General features: G+C 38.6%; 1 protein-coding gene across 5 annotated transcripts in view; it reads right to left on the bottom strand.

The window, feature by feature from the left end:
* The window catches only part of LOC121088053 (janus kinase and microtubule-interacting protein 1-like), a 246,654-nt gene that overhangs the window by 164,613 nt on the left and 66,559 nt on the right, over window positions 1-15,482 (bottom strand). For all 5 annotated transcript variants that reach the window (XM_040593753.1, XM_040593733.1, XM_040593762.1 and 2 more), the window contains one exon: window positions 13,519-13,792. In XM_040593753.1, the coding sequence (XP_040449687.1) occupies window positions 13,519-13,647 (129 nt within the window). In that variant the 5' untranslated portion in view covers window positions 13,648-13,792. The remainder of the gene's footprint in view (window positions 1-13,518; window positions 13,793-15,482) is intronic.

Here is a 15,482-nt window from a genome sequence, read left to right as displayed (position 1 = left end):
GCCTCAGGCAGCACACCCCAAAACTGAGACTACTTACAGTCCCCAGACACTCACAGAGACTATTCACTGTCCCCAGTCCTCAGAAAATATAGGCCAGTGAATGTAAGGGTTGGGGAGGGAGTAAGGGAAAGGTCTTATAGCTTATTATAGAATACCCACTGTGATGAAACCTCATTATAAAATGATGCTCAGCAGGCTGCATGGAAAGTAATGCTTGTACCAAGTGGGATTAGGTATTAATTTAGAAGAAAGAAAAAAAAAAAAAAGAAAGAAAAAATAAAGAAAAAAAAATAAGGAGAAAGTTTTGCTTCTCTATTATAGTATACCAGAAAGGCTACAATGTATTTCATCATGTGTAGTGTCAGTAACATCTTTATAATATCCCTGTCACACTGACTGCCAAAACGTGGGCCCTATATATGTACTTCTCATCTAAAGCAAAGTCAGAGGCAGAGATTTCACAGATTTGTGTTTTAACCTTGAGTGGTAATGCAAACATACAAACCAAACACTGCTTCACAGTAAAAGGAGGCTACCGAGGAGCAGCAGGATGCTGGTCACTGTCACGGTATTCCTAGACTGCTTGCATCTATGTTATACAAAGCTGGGATCTGTAGTTGTGCAATGCATGTAATTGATGCTAAACTAAGCCAGAATTGCAACTTTCCTCAGATTAGTGCAGAAAGGATGGGAGATCTCTATTAATGTTCAGACTATCATTTACTATGAAGGTATAATTAAAACAAATTACTTTTTACATGGCTTTGGATTCTAAAGTTGAAATAAAAGTAAAGGGTTAATTAAAAGCAATAATACTGGTGCAAGAAAAGCCCAGAAACCTTCATTATTTTGTTTATTGAAAGCAGGTTGGATCTAAACAGGCACTTCTGCGCATTTGATTTAGGAAAAATGGGACATCTTAATTCAAAAGCCTCAGACATAACTCATCCAACAAAACCAAGACTACTACTTAAGAGTGATCATAAAATGAGACCAACATATCATTTATCAAACCCACAGCACTGACAGTAGGATTTCCAGTCTGAAGTTCACCTGAAGTCTTCACACAGCAGGGACAGCAGACTTTCCCTGCGCAGAAGGTGTTACATCCTGTTATTTTCAACACTAACTTTGAGAATTAACCAAAGCAAGCTTACCCTAGATTTTTAAAAGTAAAACAAAATAAAATGAAAACAGAAAGGAAACAGGCTGGAGCAGGAGGGGGGAGGAAATATCTACATTTTCATGAATGTAATCTTCTAGATGCATTGTGGACTAACCTCCACCTGGGAGAGCACTATAATTACAGCTATGGGAAAGGTAACAGCTCTGAATCAGACACCATCAGAAGCAGATTTTATTGCACAGATACTGTTACTCTGTTCAAGGATGATTCAGATAATACATCTTTATGAAGAAAGATAGATTTATGTATTTTTTTTTCTCCCAGAATGCTAAGTCTGGCTATCAGAAATTATCTGCAGGAGATATCCATGCGTTATTTATTCTGGTGGGATGACATTTAGTTAGTTCCAAGCCTATAGTGGATAGCACAGATTTTCAGTGCTTGCATTAGGGTACCAAACCCCTAGGAAAGTCTAAGACTCTCCCATCTCTGCTGATAGCATGGAGGAATGGACTAGGTGATTTTTAAAGATCCCTTCCAAACCAAAACATTCTATGATGCTATAAACAAAGCTAAGCTACTTACTCACTTATTTACTAAAGCAAGTGGATGAGCTTATAGATAAATTTGCAAATGAGCCAACACTCACTGTTTACTTAAATCTGTTAGCTATTTCCTTACTGATGAGCAAGGAAAACTGAAACAAAACTAAGCAATGAAACATAGTAACGATGACAAAGGAAAACATTGTATAATAGCATATATAAAAAAAAGGTTAATATGCCTTCAGAACTATCGTAATTTAAAATTAATCATATTGTACATAAAGCATGCAACTGAAAGGCAGTTTTCAAGACAACACATTAATGAATGCAACTTCCTAAAAACATTTTTAATATATGAGAGATTCTGAAATGTCTGGAGTACTGAGTTACACAAAATGACATTGTGTGTAGCTTGTTCCATTTTTTTCGCCTTTCACTGAATTGAGGGAAGGCAACATCTATACATACTGTTGCTGTCTGTGAGAACACATATTAAGCCACTCAGAGTAATTTAATATTACCATATATTGCTAGTCATTTTACTTAAAAGCTTCAGCAAGAGCAATGTAAAGAAGAATAAGAAACTGTCTAAAACTCTTGGCTTTTTACACTGCATCTTAACTGCCTAACACTCCTCATGACCCAGTAAAAAAGATGTATCCTAATTCTCAAGGCCTTTTTTAAAAAGTCTGTTCTTGTTAGTGCTTCTTGTCAGAGAAGATGGAAAGTTAGATCTGCCTGTTATAGGTCTTCCCTGAGAGCCATAAGCTGTCCTTCCCGCACTCCCTCCGTCCTCCTCTCCTGCACACTATGTGGATCAGTACACGTCTGGCTTCCAGAGCAACTGACTGAATGAAAATAGTAGCATGGCATTTTCCCATATGCTTAAGTCTCAGTTTCAAAATGAACTTAAACTTTAAAGCAATTTGTCTTTTTTTAATTTCCGGCACACTTTTATTTTAATGAAGAAAGCTGTTCTGTTCATAGGCAGAACATGAAGTATAACCAAGAAATGAAGCCAATAGGGAAACAAAGTCAGGCAGGATATCAGGGCACCAATAAAATAGGTATTTTCTGCCATTCTAAATTAAATCTTTAATAATCAGTGCACACTGATACAGTATTGTTGCCAAAGCAGAAGATAGCTGCTTGGAAAAATAATGCCAAACAACATTGCTTCTTCCCTTTCTTGTCTGAACAGTGCCTGAAAGGATTTTCTTTGAAACGATACAATTATATTATCATAGGATATCTGCATCTTGTATTGTTTTCTTTGACTAGGGACCTTGCACACTTGAGACACAAACACAATAGTTTGGTTTTATGAACCGAAGTCAATGACAATTTTAAAATTAAGATTTCTGAAAGACAATAACCTATTAACCCATACATATTTCCAAGTGATAATGAATCACTGCCCCAATAAAAATGTTATGTTAAGAACTTACCAAGGTCTACATCTTTTTTTTTTTTTTTTTTTTCTCTTGGATTTAAATGCAGGTGTTTTTTATTTGTGGCACAATAGTCAAAGTCCTGCAGAGCAGAAGGGATACTTTCTGCACAGCATTTCACCAGGAATCCAGGTTATGGTAAGAAATCTATTACCAACTGTGAAAAAGGCATGTTACTAGAGGTGAGGCCAAATAAAAAATGCTACTGTTCATTGCAAAACTGAAATGCAATAGCAACTTTCTTTCAAAACAAACAAAAGCCTGTGTACTTTGCTTTTTCTAAAAAAGATGTGAACTCTACTCCTATTTAAGCACACAGAATCACAGAACGGTGAGGGTTGGAAGGGACCTCTGGAGATCATCTAGTCCAACCCCCGGCTAAAGCAGGTTCTCCTACAGCAGGTTGCACAGGATCATGTCCAGGCAGGTTTTGAACGTCTCCAAAGGAGAGTCCACAGCCTCTCTGGGCAAGCTGCCCCAGTGCTCTGTCACCCCCAAAGTAAAGAAGTTCTTCCTCATATTCAGATGGAACTTCCCATGTTTCAGTTTGTGCCCGTTGCCCCTTGCCCTGTCCCTGGGCACCACTGAAAAGAGCCTGGCCCCAGCCTCTTGACACTCGCCCTTAAGGTATTTGTAGACATTGATAAGATCCCCTCTTGATCTTCTCTCCTCCAGGCTAAACAGCCCCAGCTCCCTCAGCCTTTCCTCATCAGGGAGATGCTCCAGTCCCCTCATCATCTTCATAGCCTCTGCTGGACCCTCTCCAGTAGTTCCCTGTCCCTCTTGAACTGGGGAGCCCAGCCCTGGACACAGCACTCCAGACGTGGCCTCAGCAGGGCGGAGCAGAGGGGGAGGATCAGCTCCCTTGACCCACAGGCCACGCTTCTCCTAATGCACCCCAGGATGCCACTGGCCTTCCTGGCCACCAGGGCACACTGCTGGCCCATGGGCAACTCACTGCCCACCAGGACTCCCAGGTCCTTCTCCTCAGAGCTGCCTTGCAGCAGGTCAGCCCCAGCCTGTCCTGGTGCACAGGGTTGTCCCTCCCCAGGTGCAGGACCCTACACTGGCCTTTGCTGAACTCCATGAGGTTCCTCTGCCCAGCTCTCCAGGTCTCACTGAATGGCAGCGCAGCCTCTGGGGTATCAGCCACTCCTCCCAGTTCTGTATCACCAGACAACTTGCTGAGGGTGCCTCTGCCCCTTCATCCAGGTCACTGATGGATAAGTTGAATAAGACTGGACCCAGTACTGACCCTGGGGAACACCACAAGCTACAAGTCTCCAGTCAGACTCTGCGCAGTTGAACACAACTCTCCAAGTTCTGCCATTCAGCCAGTTCTCAGTCCACCTTGCTGTCCACTCATCTAACCCACACTGCCTGAGCTTACCTGTAAGGGTGTTATGGGAGACAGTGCCAAAAGTCTTGCTGAGGTCAAGTAAGACAACATTGACCACTCTCCCCTTGCCTACCCAGCCAGTCATTCCATCATAAAAGGCTTTTAGGTTGGTCAGGCATGATTTCACCTTGGTGAATCCATGTTGACTGCTCCTGACGACCTTCTTTTCCTCTACGTGCTTTGAGATGACCTCCCAGTTTAGCTGTTCCATCACCTTTCCAGGGATGGAGGCAAGGCTGACTGGCCTTTAGTTTCCTGGGTCCTCCTTCTTGCTCTTTTTGAAGACTGGAGTGACATTGGCTTTCCTCCAGTGCTCAGAATTTACACACTTGCAGTGTAAGCCAGCATGCAGCCAACAGCATAATTTCTATTAAAATTTCAGTGTGCACTGGATCATGCCATTAAAAACTATTCACTTAGGCAAGACTGCTGTGGACATAAGCAACCAAAGCTGTCACTATGAAAAAGGCAGCCCTAACACCAATCCCAATTTTAGCAACACAATAGCCAAATGTGGAAAGGGGCAAATATTTGCAATAGCAACCCAAGATACAAAGCACTTGTTGTGATTTGCAGAGTTCAGCCTAGATTTTAGCCTCTGCAACAACTTAGAAAAAATTCTTGAAGTTTTTTGTTTGGTTGGTTTGGGGCTTGTTTCTTTGTGTTAAGTAACAAGTTTCCTAACAAAGTTCCCTATTTGGCTACATCTCTTCAATCCCCTAGCCCTTTCCTCATGAATTCCAAGAAGGAATTATTGGACAGCATTTAACACTTCCACAATGCTTAGTGCAACACAATTTCAAATTAGAAAGCTCAGTTACATTGCAGGCTGTACAGCACAATGAAAACCACATGCTGAGAAGAAAATCTTGTATCTGTCCATAACTACTTTGGAGACTCTACTATTTAAATTACACTAACAAATTACCTTTAAAATATTTGCATGCTTCAAGGGAAAGAAGTCTGGTCTTCCATTTACAAACTGCATCTACACTAGCTTTTCAACAATTAATTGAACTGTACTAAGCTTGTGCTTGGAATCAGGGAATGTAGAGTCATAGCGTAGCTGAGGTTGGAAAGGATCTCTAGAAGTCACCTAGTCCAGCCCTGCTAGGACTACTACTACTACTACCTACTAGGATTACCTCCCTCCACTTGCTGCCAACACTTTTCCTAATGCAGCCCAAGATATCTTCGGTCTTCCTTGCTCCAAGAGCATATAGCTGACTCATGTTCAAACACACATTTTTTAGCACTGCAAACACATACTGAGCAGATTTATACACTGTAGTTTAACTCCACAGGGACTCTCTCATCACCAGAAAGGCTTCCCAATACTTTTTTATATTCAAAAGCAGGATCACATAGTCTAATATGAACCGATATTTAATAGAGAAAGGACATATCCAGTAGCATTTTTTATACCTCATAAACATCTGAATTTTGCTTTTTTAAAAGTCAAAGTGATCATCTTTAAGTAAAAATTTAAGTAAAAAGAAATAAAAAGTTGGTGAATTATCTATCATACTATGCAACTATATAGGACTTCACTGAATTGCAGCAACATTGACAGCAATATCTTGAAATATTTCTTGAAATAGATATAAAAAGATAGTATCTTGGAAAAATTCTTCCCAGCAACAGAGCAGAGCAATCCAAATGTCTTATTTTGGAAAGTGTGTTGAAAAGAACCATTTATTAATACAGACCTCATTCCCAGTGACCTGATGGGGCAAAATAACAATATCAATGAAAGTAATAATTTATCTCTTTCCTTCTCTTTTTGATATGCCCCTGTACACACAAATCCAACAGTAACCAATGCAGTTTAAGTCTGTTCCAGCCACGATAATTTGAAGAATTTCAACAAAGTTTAATAAGAATACATTTTTCTGGGCCTGAAGTTGAATATTCCTGAGTACCTTCTGCGAAGTTCTCTGAAACAGCACTTGTCCAGGGTAACGCAAGGTTTCATTGCTCCATGTTCAGAGCCACCTAAATTTATTCTACCAAGGAAACACTAGTATTACCAGGTTGTAACCAGACAAACCAAATCAACTTGCCATATCCTTCTGAAATTCCAGTTTTGCAGGTAAATCCTACACGATTCTTGCTTTTCTCCTTCTCTTGTGTTTTTTTCCAGGGAGCAAAGAAATGCTTCCTTTGAGCACACGCCTTCCACCCCACAGCTGGCTAGAAAAGGAAAGTATTGTTGCCTTCCTAGCAATCTTCCTCCACCACTTCCAGGGTCAAGGTTTTAACTGAGTATCTGAAGACTACTGAGCTGTGGCTAGGCCACTGGGAAAGCTCTCCGTGAATAGGTATTTGGCATCTGCATCAAGCACATTGAAACTGTAGGTGTCACCTCCAGTGAAGCAGCTTTGTTTGCCTGATCTTTTCCTGGTTACAAGCTAAAAACGGCTGATAATGAAATTGGAAAGGCATCAGCTTTGCAGTCTCCAGTCATATCAGAAATCCACTTGGAGGGAGGTCAAGTCCAAAAGATTAGTCTGGGAGATCTGTAAATCTACTTTAATCAAATCTAATATGGTATGGTGTCCAAGGATAAGAAGGAGAAGCATCCCCAAAACCTGAGTCTCTGAAAGATGTGCTACAGCAGAGAGCTGTGTGGAAACAGAAGCAGTAATCTGTGTCCTCCCCAAACACAAACTCACACTTCGGTCTCCATATCAGAGACTACTCAATCAGTCTCAGTGCACTGGATGACTTATAACTGCTGGTCAGGTGAAGCTCCTACTTGGCAGTGACATAGCATAGTAATAATATCTTGTAGCAAAAGAAAATTACTGTGCAACAGGCTAGTGTCAGAACAAAAAGATGAAGAAGCTCAACATCAAAGGTTGGCAATTATTTGAGTTCCCTGTGTCAAGGATAAATTCTCCATCAACTGGATTGCAAGATCTCAGTGCTAAAATTAAACAAAATTTAAACTATTCCAGGGGAAAAAACTTGCTAAAAATCTGTATTTCTTTATAAATACAGTTACTTTCCTGTGGAGTCTTAAACTTGCAAATGTAGATCTTTCAAACTTGAGGAAGATAGTGAAAGACTTCTGGAGAACCTTCAGGCATGATTTAATTTTTTTATTGGTGGTGACCAGTGGTCCCATTAGTCCATGGCCTAGGAAATCTTCTGGCTTCTTTCTGAACTATAACATCATATTGCATCTTCTGAATGTAGCTTTTATCACTTCCAGTTGTCCAGGAACCTGACCTGTTTTGCCTTGTTCTGCTTTCAGGCAACCACTTCTCCAAATCTCGTTGTCATCTAATAAGAGCTTAGAAGTGGCAGAAGCTGCAGTCAGACATGACTCCACCTTACCAGACATTGCTTTGATGGAACTCGTACTCACTGCTCAGTTACACGGTTTAACCCCAGCTAGCAACTAAGAACCACACAGCCACTCACTCACTCTGCTCCCCATGGTGGGGTGGGGGAAGAATTGAAAGGGTAAAAGTGAGAAAAAAACTCATGGGTTGAGATAAAACCAGTTTAATAATTAAAGATAAATAATGATAATTTTAAAAAATTGTAAGGGAGGGGGAAGAGAGAAGAAAATAAAACCAGATGATGCAAATGAACAATTGCTTCTCACCAACTCACCAATGCCCAACCAGACCCTGAGCAGTGGCTGTCCCACAAACCTCCCCCACCAAGTTTTACTGCTGAGCACGACATCACATGGTATAGATTATCCCTTTGGTCAACTGGGGCCAGCTGTCCCGGCTGCGTTCCCTCTTGACTTTGTGTGCCCCCCCCAGCCACTCACTGGTGAGGTGGGGCGAGGAGCAGAAAAGGCCTCAGCTCTGTGAAAGCCCTGCTCAGCAGTAACTAAAACATCACTGTGTTACCAACCCTATTTTTAGCAGAAATCAAAAACGTAGCCCCACATAAACTACTATGAAGAAAATTAACTCTATCCCAGCCAAAACCAATATGCTCAGTCACCATTTTCCCAGTCCATCTGCCTCTACTGCTTGCTTTGTTTATCTACCATCTTACTCACTGATCCTTCTCCATAGAAAAAATCTCCTATGTTGACTCTTTATTCTGTCCACTTTTATAAATATCCTTTTCTTGCATGCCCATTTCAGTAACAAATATATTATTTTTTTTTAAAAAAAAATAAATAATAAAAAAATCACCACAGCTACTGCAAGCTTTCTTGCCTTAAGCTTTTCCACTTCTGGTAATCCTCTAACCTAAACTCTCAAGATTATGTGACAATATCAAAGGATCACAAAAAATATGTTTCTTTCACATCTGTATATATGGAACTTATCTCTTTTCCTTGTGCTATGTTTGGATGCCCTAGGAACTTCTGAAATCTCCAGTGATTGTCCTTTTATACCAGACTTAAACAGTTTAGATATATAATTTGATAAGGTACATTCATTTTAAAGGCCTTACTACAGTTCTGAGGATCACTTCCTCTTCCAACATATGATCTAAAAGGTTTATTTATTATAATTTACTGTTAATTTGGAAGAATCAACAATAATCATTGCTTAATACCCATTTATTGATCATAGAATTGCTTAGGCTGGAAAAGACCTTTAAGATCATCAAGTCAAACTCTGCCAAGTCTACTCCTCTCCAGTATCTGTTTTACCTGGGTTAGAATTTGCATTATCATGTCTGGCATATTCAGTCACTTAATTTGGAACTCTGACTGAAGTAACATCAACACATTTACTATTAATGACTTTGTTACTTCCTGTCCAATTTTTGGCAGATGTCCAAAATTCTCTCATTTTAGTGATCTTGTTATAACAAGTGTGGAGAACAACTGAATTCAAATGTCCTTTAACTACTGTCAGGAAACAACCTACCCAAAAGGATGTGCTTCCTTTTAATCCCAGTAAGTAGTGCCAGGAGTTACCACACACGGTTCTACCAATACTTCATCCACTTCCCTGCTCCAAGAGGGCTGCCATATTTCCTTCCCAATTACAATACCCTAATGCCTCTTTGCTATTCAGCACTCTCCTTATAGTTCAGTAAGTTAACCAACTATTCTCTTATTCCACATGTGGCAGACATTAAGAACATTCATTTGTATGTACATTCAGCATGTATGGATTCTCAAATCAACTGCTGTATTTAGAGTTTTTCCATACATATTGGCCATAACTCTCTTCCATACAACTTTTTTAAACCTCAGTAAATAAAGCTGCTTTGACAGTTTGACATGCTATCTCATTTTTTTAAAATTTGACATATTAAAAATAGGGTTTTTTTCAACTTACAAAGAATCACTGCTACAAACAGATTCAACATCTGACATCAAAGCTCAAAAAAACTGAAGAAATCTGGGGGAAGCACGAGACTTACAAAAACAATCTATAAAATTGTGAGGTGATACAGTGGCAATGGAGTTGAAACATGTCATTTATCCCGACTCCTAGATGTGTTGTGTCCTCAACTCTATAAATGTACAGTTGCAAGTAGAATATGGATATTTAAAAGCAATAGCAGGACTGTGTGAAGATGGAGCAATAGCGACAGCAAACACTAACATGTTGCTATCAAGAACAAAGTATTACCTGAAGCATTAGAAGACTGTCTTCTAATGTCTGCTAACCATCTCAGTAGAAACGGTTACTTTGTAATACTTGTTCCCAAAGATTCATGGTTGGCAGCACAGGCATTTATAAAACCTGAGCTAATTCATGTTTTCTTGAGTTTGACTGCCAAGGCCACACTCATTCACTGCAGCTCCTTCTGCTTACTGCACCAGAATTCAAGGTTCAGTTCCAGCAAATCCTGCCTCCATTCATGTTAAAATAAGTACAATTTTTGTGCTTCTGTCAACTTTTCCTGTTACTTAATATCCAAATTTTGGATGTCTTCCAGCCAAACATTTCCACCAGCAGAGAGAGGGCAGTATTTGAGCCCTTGTTCAGTTCATGCATTTCCGTCTCCAGGCTCTCCACAGATGGTAGCAAACCTACAATTCCAGGAGAACGTTACATATCAACAGGCTGCCCAAGCCTATCAGACAAGTGTTGCCAAAACAAGAAATGGTACAAAGGAACTAAGGCAAGGCCACAACTATTGCTGCACTGTTTAGGCAGCATAAATCAATCCAGCCGCTCATAAGTCAGAGGCCCATAATGCCACCAGCAAGCCTCAAAATGATGTATATTCAAAGAACTGCAAACATATAAATTTTGGATCAGGTATCACTCAACCATGGAAGGGAACAATTGGACAGGAGAAATCTCTTTAAATGGCTAAAAAACCCCAAACAAACAACAAAAACAAAACGCCAAAAAACCTCAAACAAACAAAATGAACTGCGAAAATATGCACAAAATCTGGATGTCTCTTGGGTAAAAGGTTATTTCCGAGAAACCAGTATTTTGCAGGCAGAAGTACATTAAGACGAATTTCCATTTCTGACGTCTCTCATCAGTTAGAAGGTTCTCCCTCAGATAAATCATTAATGTAGGCATATATGTGAGGGACAAAATAATTTAGGAGAATTAAATTAATTGGCCCCACAAGAGTTTGTTACCTTTCCTAATACAGTTTGTGTCCCATGGGCCATAAGAGCTGTATGTTTAGCAGCTTCAATGCACTCTTTCTTACCTCTGTGCCAATAAAGCTATCTAATTTACGTAGAACTCTCTAGGCACAGTGGTTTTACTTTTCTGATACTAAGCCATAATTTCTGTAGGTTTTGTTACTCATTCTTAAGCTACAGTCTAAAGATGAATAAATTAAAGCCATGGAGATTTTTCATCTTGTCATTCAAGGCATCCTATATAACTGCTGCAGAGACAGAGAGCAGGTTGTTGCCCTGATGGTGATAAATAAACTACACAGTTCAATTCTAGTTAAATGATTTAGAGCAAACACAACAGCAAAGATGAGGGAAAGAGGCTGAAGCACTCTTCCCTGCCACCCTCCCAGAAATGCACTACAACATACCACAGTGTTTACTACAGACTGTACTGTATATTTGGTAGGATCTTAGAGCACTCTGGCTGTAATTTCCTCTTTCATGTTTGCCTGCACAGTATATATATGAGCTCACTCATTTCTCTGCATGCAATACACGTATGCATCTCCTATGACAACCTTAACACACCAGAAAATATGAAATTCTAAAACTGCAGAAAGATGAACAAGTAACCAAACTGGCAGAGTAGATATAGGTAAACAAGCAGACTAGTTATAGAAAATGTTCCTACAACTGTCATGGTCTTGTAACTACACTTTATTCTTAGTTGAATCACGAGTTAAACTTGACACGATTACAGGTGAAGCATCAAACTTGGGAGCATATCAGGGCTAAACTCTTCTTAGGGTTCATGTAATCTTTCTGTAATTTGTTTTAGAATCTGAGTAATCTAAAACCTCAAAACTAATTCATTCTTCTGTCCAAGACATAAGATAACTTCACAATTATGGGCTCTTTTAAATGCAATTAAGAAATTATAATAAAATTTATATCTATATTCCTACCTAAAAAGTGATACAGAACAAAATAGGAAATAAGATAAGTAAAGAGAAAAATGTACTAATGTAAATGAGATGTGCCATCAGGCTCACAGTCTCCTTCCAAACAGAAGTACCAAGATGCTAAAAACGACAGTGAAATAATACAATTTATCAGCTGGTAAATCCAATTTTAGAGAGTATCAGCCACTGGTGTGTGGTTTTAAAAAGCACAAGTAGGTTGTGCCACTCTCATTTTGCAATATATTCTCATTATATCAAACAAGAGTAGCGGAGGTTGCATGAGGAAGCTAATTACAATAAAAATCTGTTTTTTCTCTTCAACTAACACTGTTGACCTGTAAGAGATATAACTTTTTGCTTTAGTCTGTGAAGAAGAAAAATTTCCAAGGCAACACAAATTTAGTTGGCTGATATATAGTGAAGCTATTTTATCAGTCAAACACGAATTAATGCTTTATTGTTTCTTCTTCCTTCATAAGAAATAAATTCTGAAAATTATGTTTGTAGAGTTGTTGCTGTTTTAAATTTAAAATATGAAAAATAAGACCATTCAAAGCTGAGTATAACACAAGGCTGTTAAATTAGAACAGACAGGAATATTATTATCAGTGTAAAATTTGGAACACCTGAATAAAAAGAAACAGGGCTAGAACAAAGCTGTGCTACATAAAGTGAACACCACCTGTTTTCAGTTCCACTGGTAAGTCTTCGGACACTTTTGCAACAACAATATCACCAAACACAGATAAAACCATCTGCACATGGATTCATCTCCAGGACTGTCTTGTGCCAAGTCAAATGCACTAATTGAGATTAAGGAACTAATAGAGTGGAAATAAGCTTATTGGTCTGACCATATTTTAAACTGCTACAGAGGTATATAGAAGCAAGTGCTAATCTTTGTAAATGTGTATGTACTTCATGAGTGAACAATTTCTCCTAGGTGTTCTCTTGATGACTCAAGTACCTGTTGAACATGTGCTGGAAGACAAATACTGATGGATCTGTTCCATTAGCAATTGGATGCATCATTGAATAACTCAGAGCAACGGCACACATAACCTCAGCAAATCAAATCAGGATTCCTACACAAAAGATTTCCAGTTAATTTAGATTCTTCATAGGTATTTAAAGTGACATGCTTTGAATATGGTGCCAATGTTTCACTTTGAAGATACTTCTTTTTACAACATACAGTTTTCAGCACTAAGATCAAATACAAAACGCCCTTGCTGCCTTTAAGTCACACTAAGCTAGTGCCTTTTGTATCATTGTGACTGCAAATTTCAGTGACTGCATGTTTGGGGATATTTCCTTTTGCACATTATTTATAATAGTTGGCACCAATTTCAGTTCATCAGTGGCTTTTCTGATTTCACTCCTTTGTCGTGTGTTTCTTTTAAGGGTAATGCAGTTTAGCAGTGAATGTTTGAGACTGAAGCTCTGCTGGTTTCAAACAGTGCTGCTATTAAGAAGAACAATCACAAAATATAGACAGACAAGTACCTTGCTTTTTTCTTGTTGGAATTCTATCTGGATGTTGGTTAGTTTAGTTCGTAGCTCCTCATTAGCAGCTTGCAGGGTTTCAATCTCCATGTCGGACTTCTCTCCCTTAGCACGACTTTTCTTTGACATAATTACTTCTGAAGTTTAAAATAAATTTCTGCTCCACGCTGAGCTAGCAGCTAGCACCTTCTGCTTTTAGCATTTAAGAGTCATGTAGCATTCAACAAAATCTTTCACACAAATCTCTGCCATTGTGGGAGCCGTCTCTCATGTCCTAGAAGAAACAAAGCAGTGGGAACAGAATTAGGCAGAATCAAACATCAGACAAAATATCCAGTTTTAAAGCACACTGAACTTCCCTGTAGTATATAGTATATTGCATAGTGTACCAAACTGACATAAATAGTTCAGAAAATAAGTTACACAATATTTCACCATCTTCTCTAAATCCTATTCATTGTAATCTTCTGTCCACAGAAATAAAACTCTTAACAGTTTTGATGAATATAGCATATAAACAGAAATCATATTATTATTCAAGATCTGACTTGGACCATGCTCAGGAGTCCCAAGAGGCACGCGGAAAACCATAAATTAACTGAGGCTGGTGGTGTTTCAGGGGAAATAGATTATTTCCTGTAGTAAGAAGAACACACTTCTCATCTTAATGTATCAGTTACAAATCATAATTATCAGAGTCTCACAGCAACAGAATATACGGAAAAGGTATCACAAAACTGGAAAAAAACTTCTTAATATATCTAAAACCTGCTTACGTTCAAGGTTGATACTCTTTGAAATGCTGTAATCAAAACATGAAGGTATTTAACTTCAGTTTCATTCCCCAGCATGCCTCTAAGCTTAGTAAGTATTCAATTATTTAAAACAGCTTTATGTAATATTCAAGGAGAATATCAATAGCAGACAAAGAACCCTAATTCCAATAATTAGGAAATCCCACGATTAGTTTGCTTCATGAGTAGTTACAGAAGCTTGATCTGCAGCTTCCCCCCCCCCCCCCCCCCCCCCCCCGCCCCCGCTTGCCTCTAAGAATAACTTAGTGCTCCACAAGAACAAACTGAGCAACAAATGCTGTCAATGCTGAATTAGCTTCCAAACTCACGTGCTCTGCTCATTTTAAATATCCACATAATTTTCATCATTAAATTGCCAACAAGGCAGAGGGGTTCCTACTTTAATACTGAATTACATTCTCGGAGTATTTATTCCAAGAAAATTGCTACCAAATTGCCTTCAAACAATCAGTTGTTCTTCCCAACCCACTTCTGCCTGGGAGTTATTTTAGAAATTGTATTAGAATGAAAAGTCACATGCACTCTTTAGCACATACTTCCTAAAGGGTTAACAGCTAATACCTCAGGCACGTACAGACAACACCATTGGTGAGTTCAACTAAATACCTAAGGTTTGTTCTCCTCTTTAAGGACTGGTAAACAGAAACCAAGGAGTTAAATGTCTTGCTCAAAATGGCAAGTCAAATCAGATGAAAAGTGAACAGAACTCAGGACACCAGGCCTCAGTCTGTTTGACAACATTCCATTGAGTTCTTTCATTTATAAAAATCAATTGAAAAAAGACCACCTATACAAACTATTTGCTAAACTTAAGTGAAATCATTGTTTTGTTTTGTCATATCAGGTGTCTTGCCTTCAAAACTTAATAATCTATCAATTTATGCTACGCACTAAAATTTAATCTGTTCCTTAAATTCATTATATTGAGTATTTTTAATAAATAATTTATGAAAAAATCAGAAATTGAATTAAATTTAGATTTTATTTATGTACCAGATCTATCTTGGAAAACAAATAAACACTAGTGCTATGGTGATTTAGCACATAACTATTCAAGAAAAGTCAGCAATATTTTTACAGTAACCTGAAATATACAACTCTTCAGTGAGTAGAAGAAACTTGAGGAATTATTGTTCTTCATAAAAGAAT

This window comes from Falco naumanni, chromosome 1 (assembly GCF_017639655.2).
Source record: "Falco naumanni isolate bFalNau1 chromosome 1, bFalNau1.pat, whole genome shotgun sequence".
Lineage (NCBI taxonomy): Eukaryota > Metazoa > Chordata > Aves > Falconiformes > Falconidae > Falco > Falco naumanni.
Note: the sequence above shows the minus strand (reverse complement) of the source record. Positions and strands in the feature narration are given on the sequence as shown.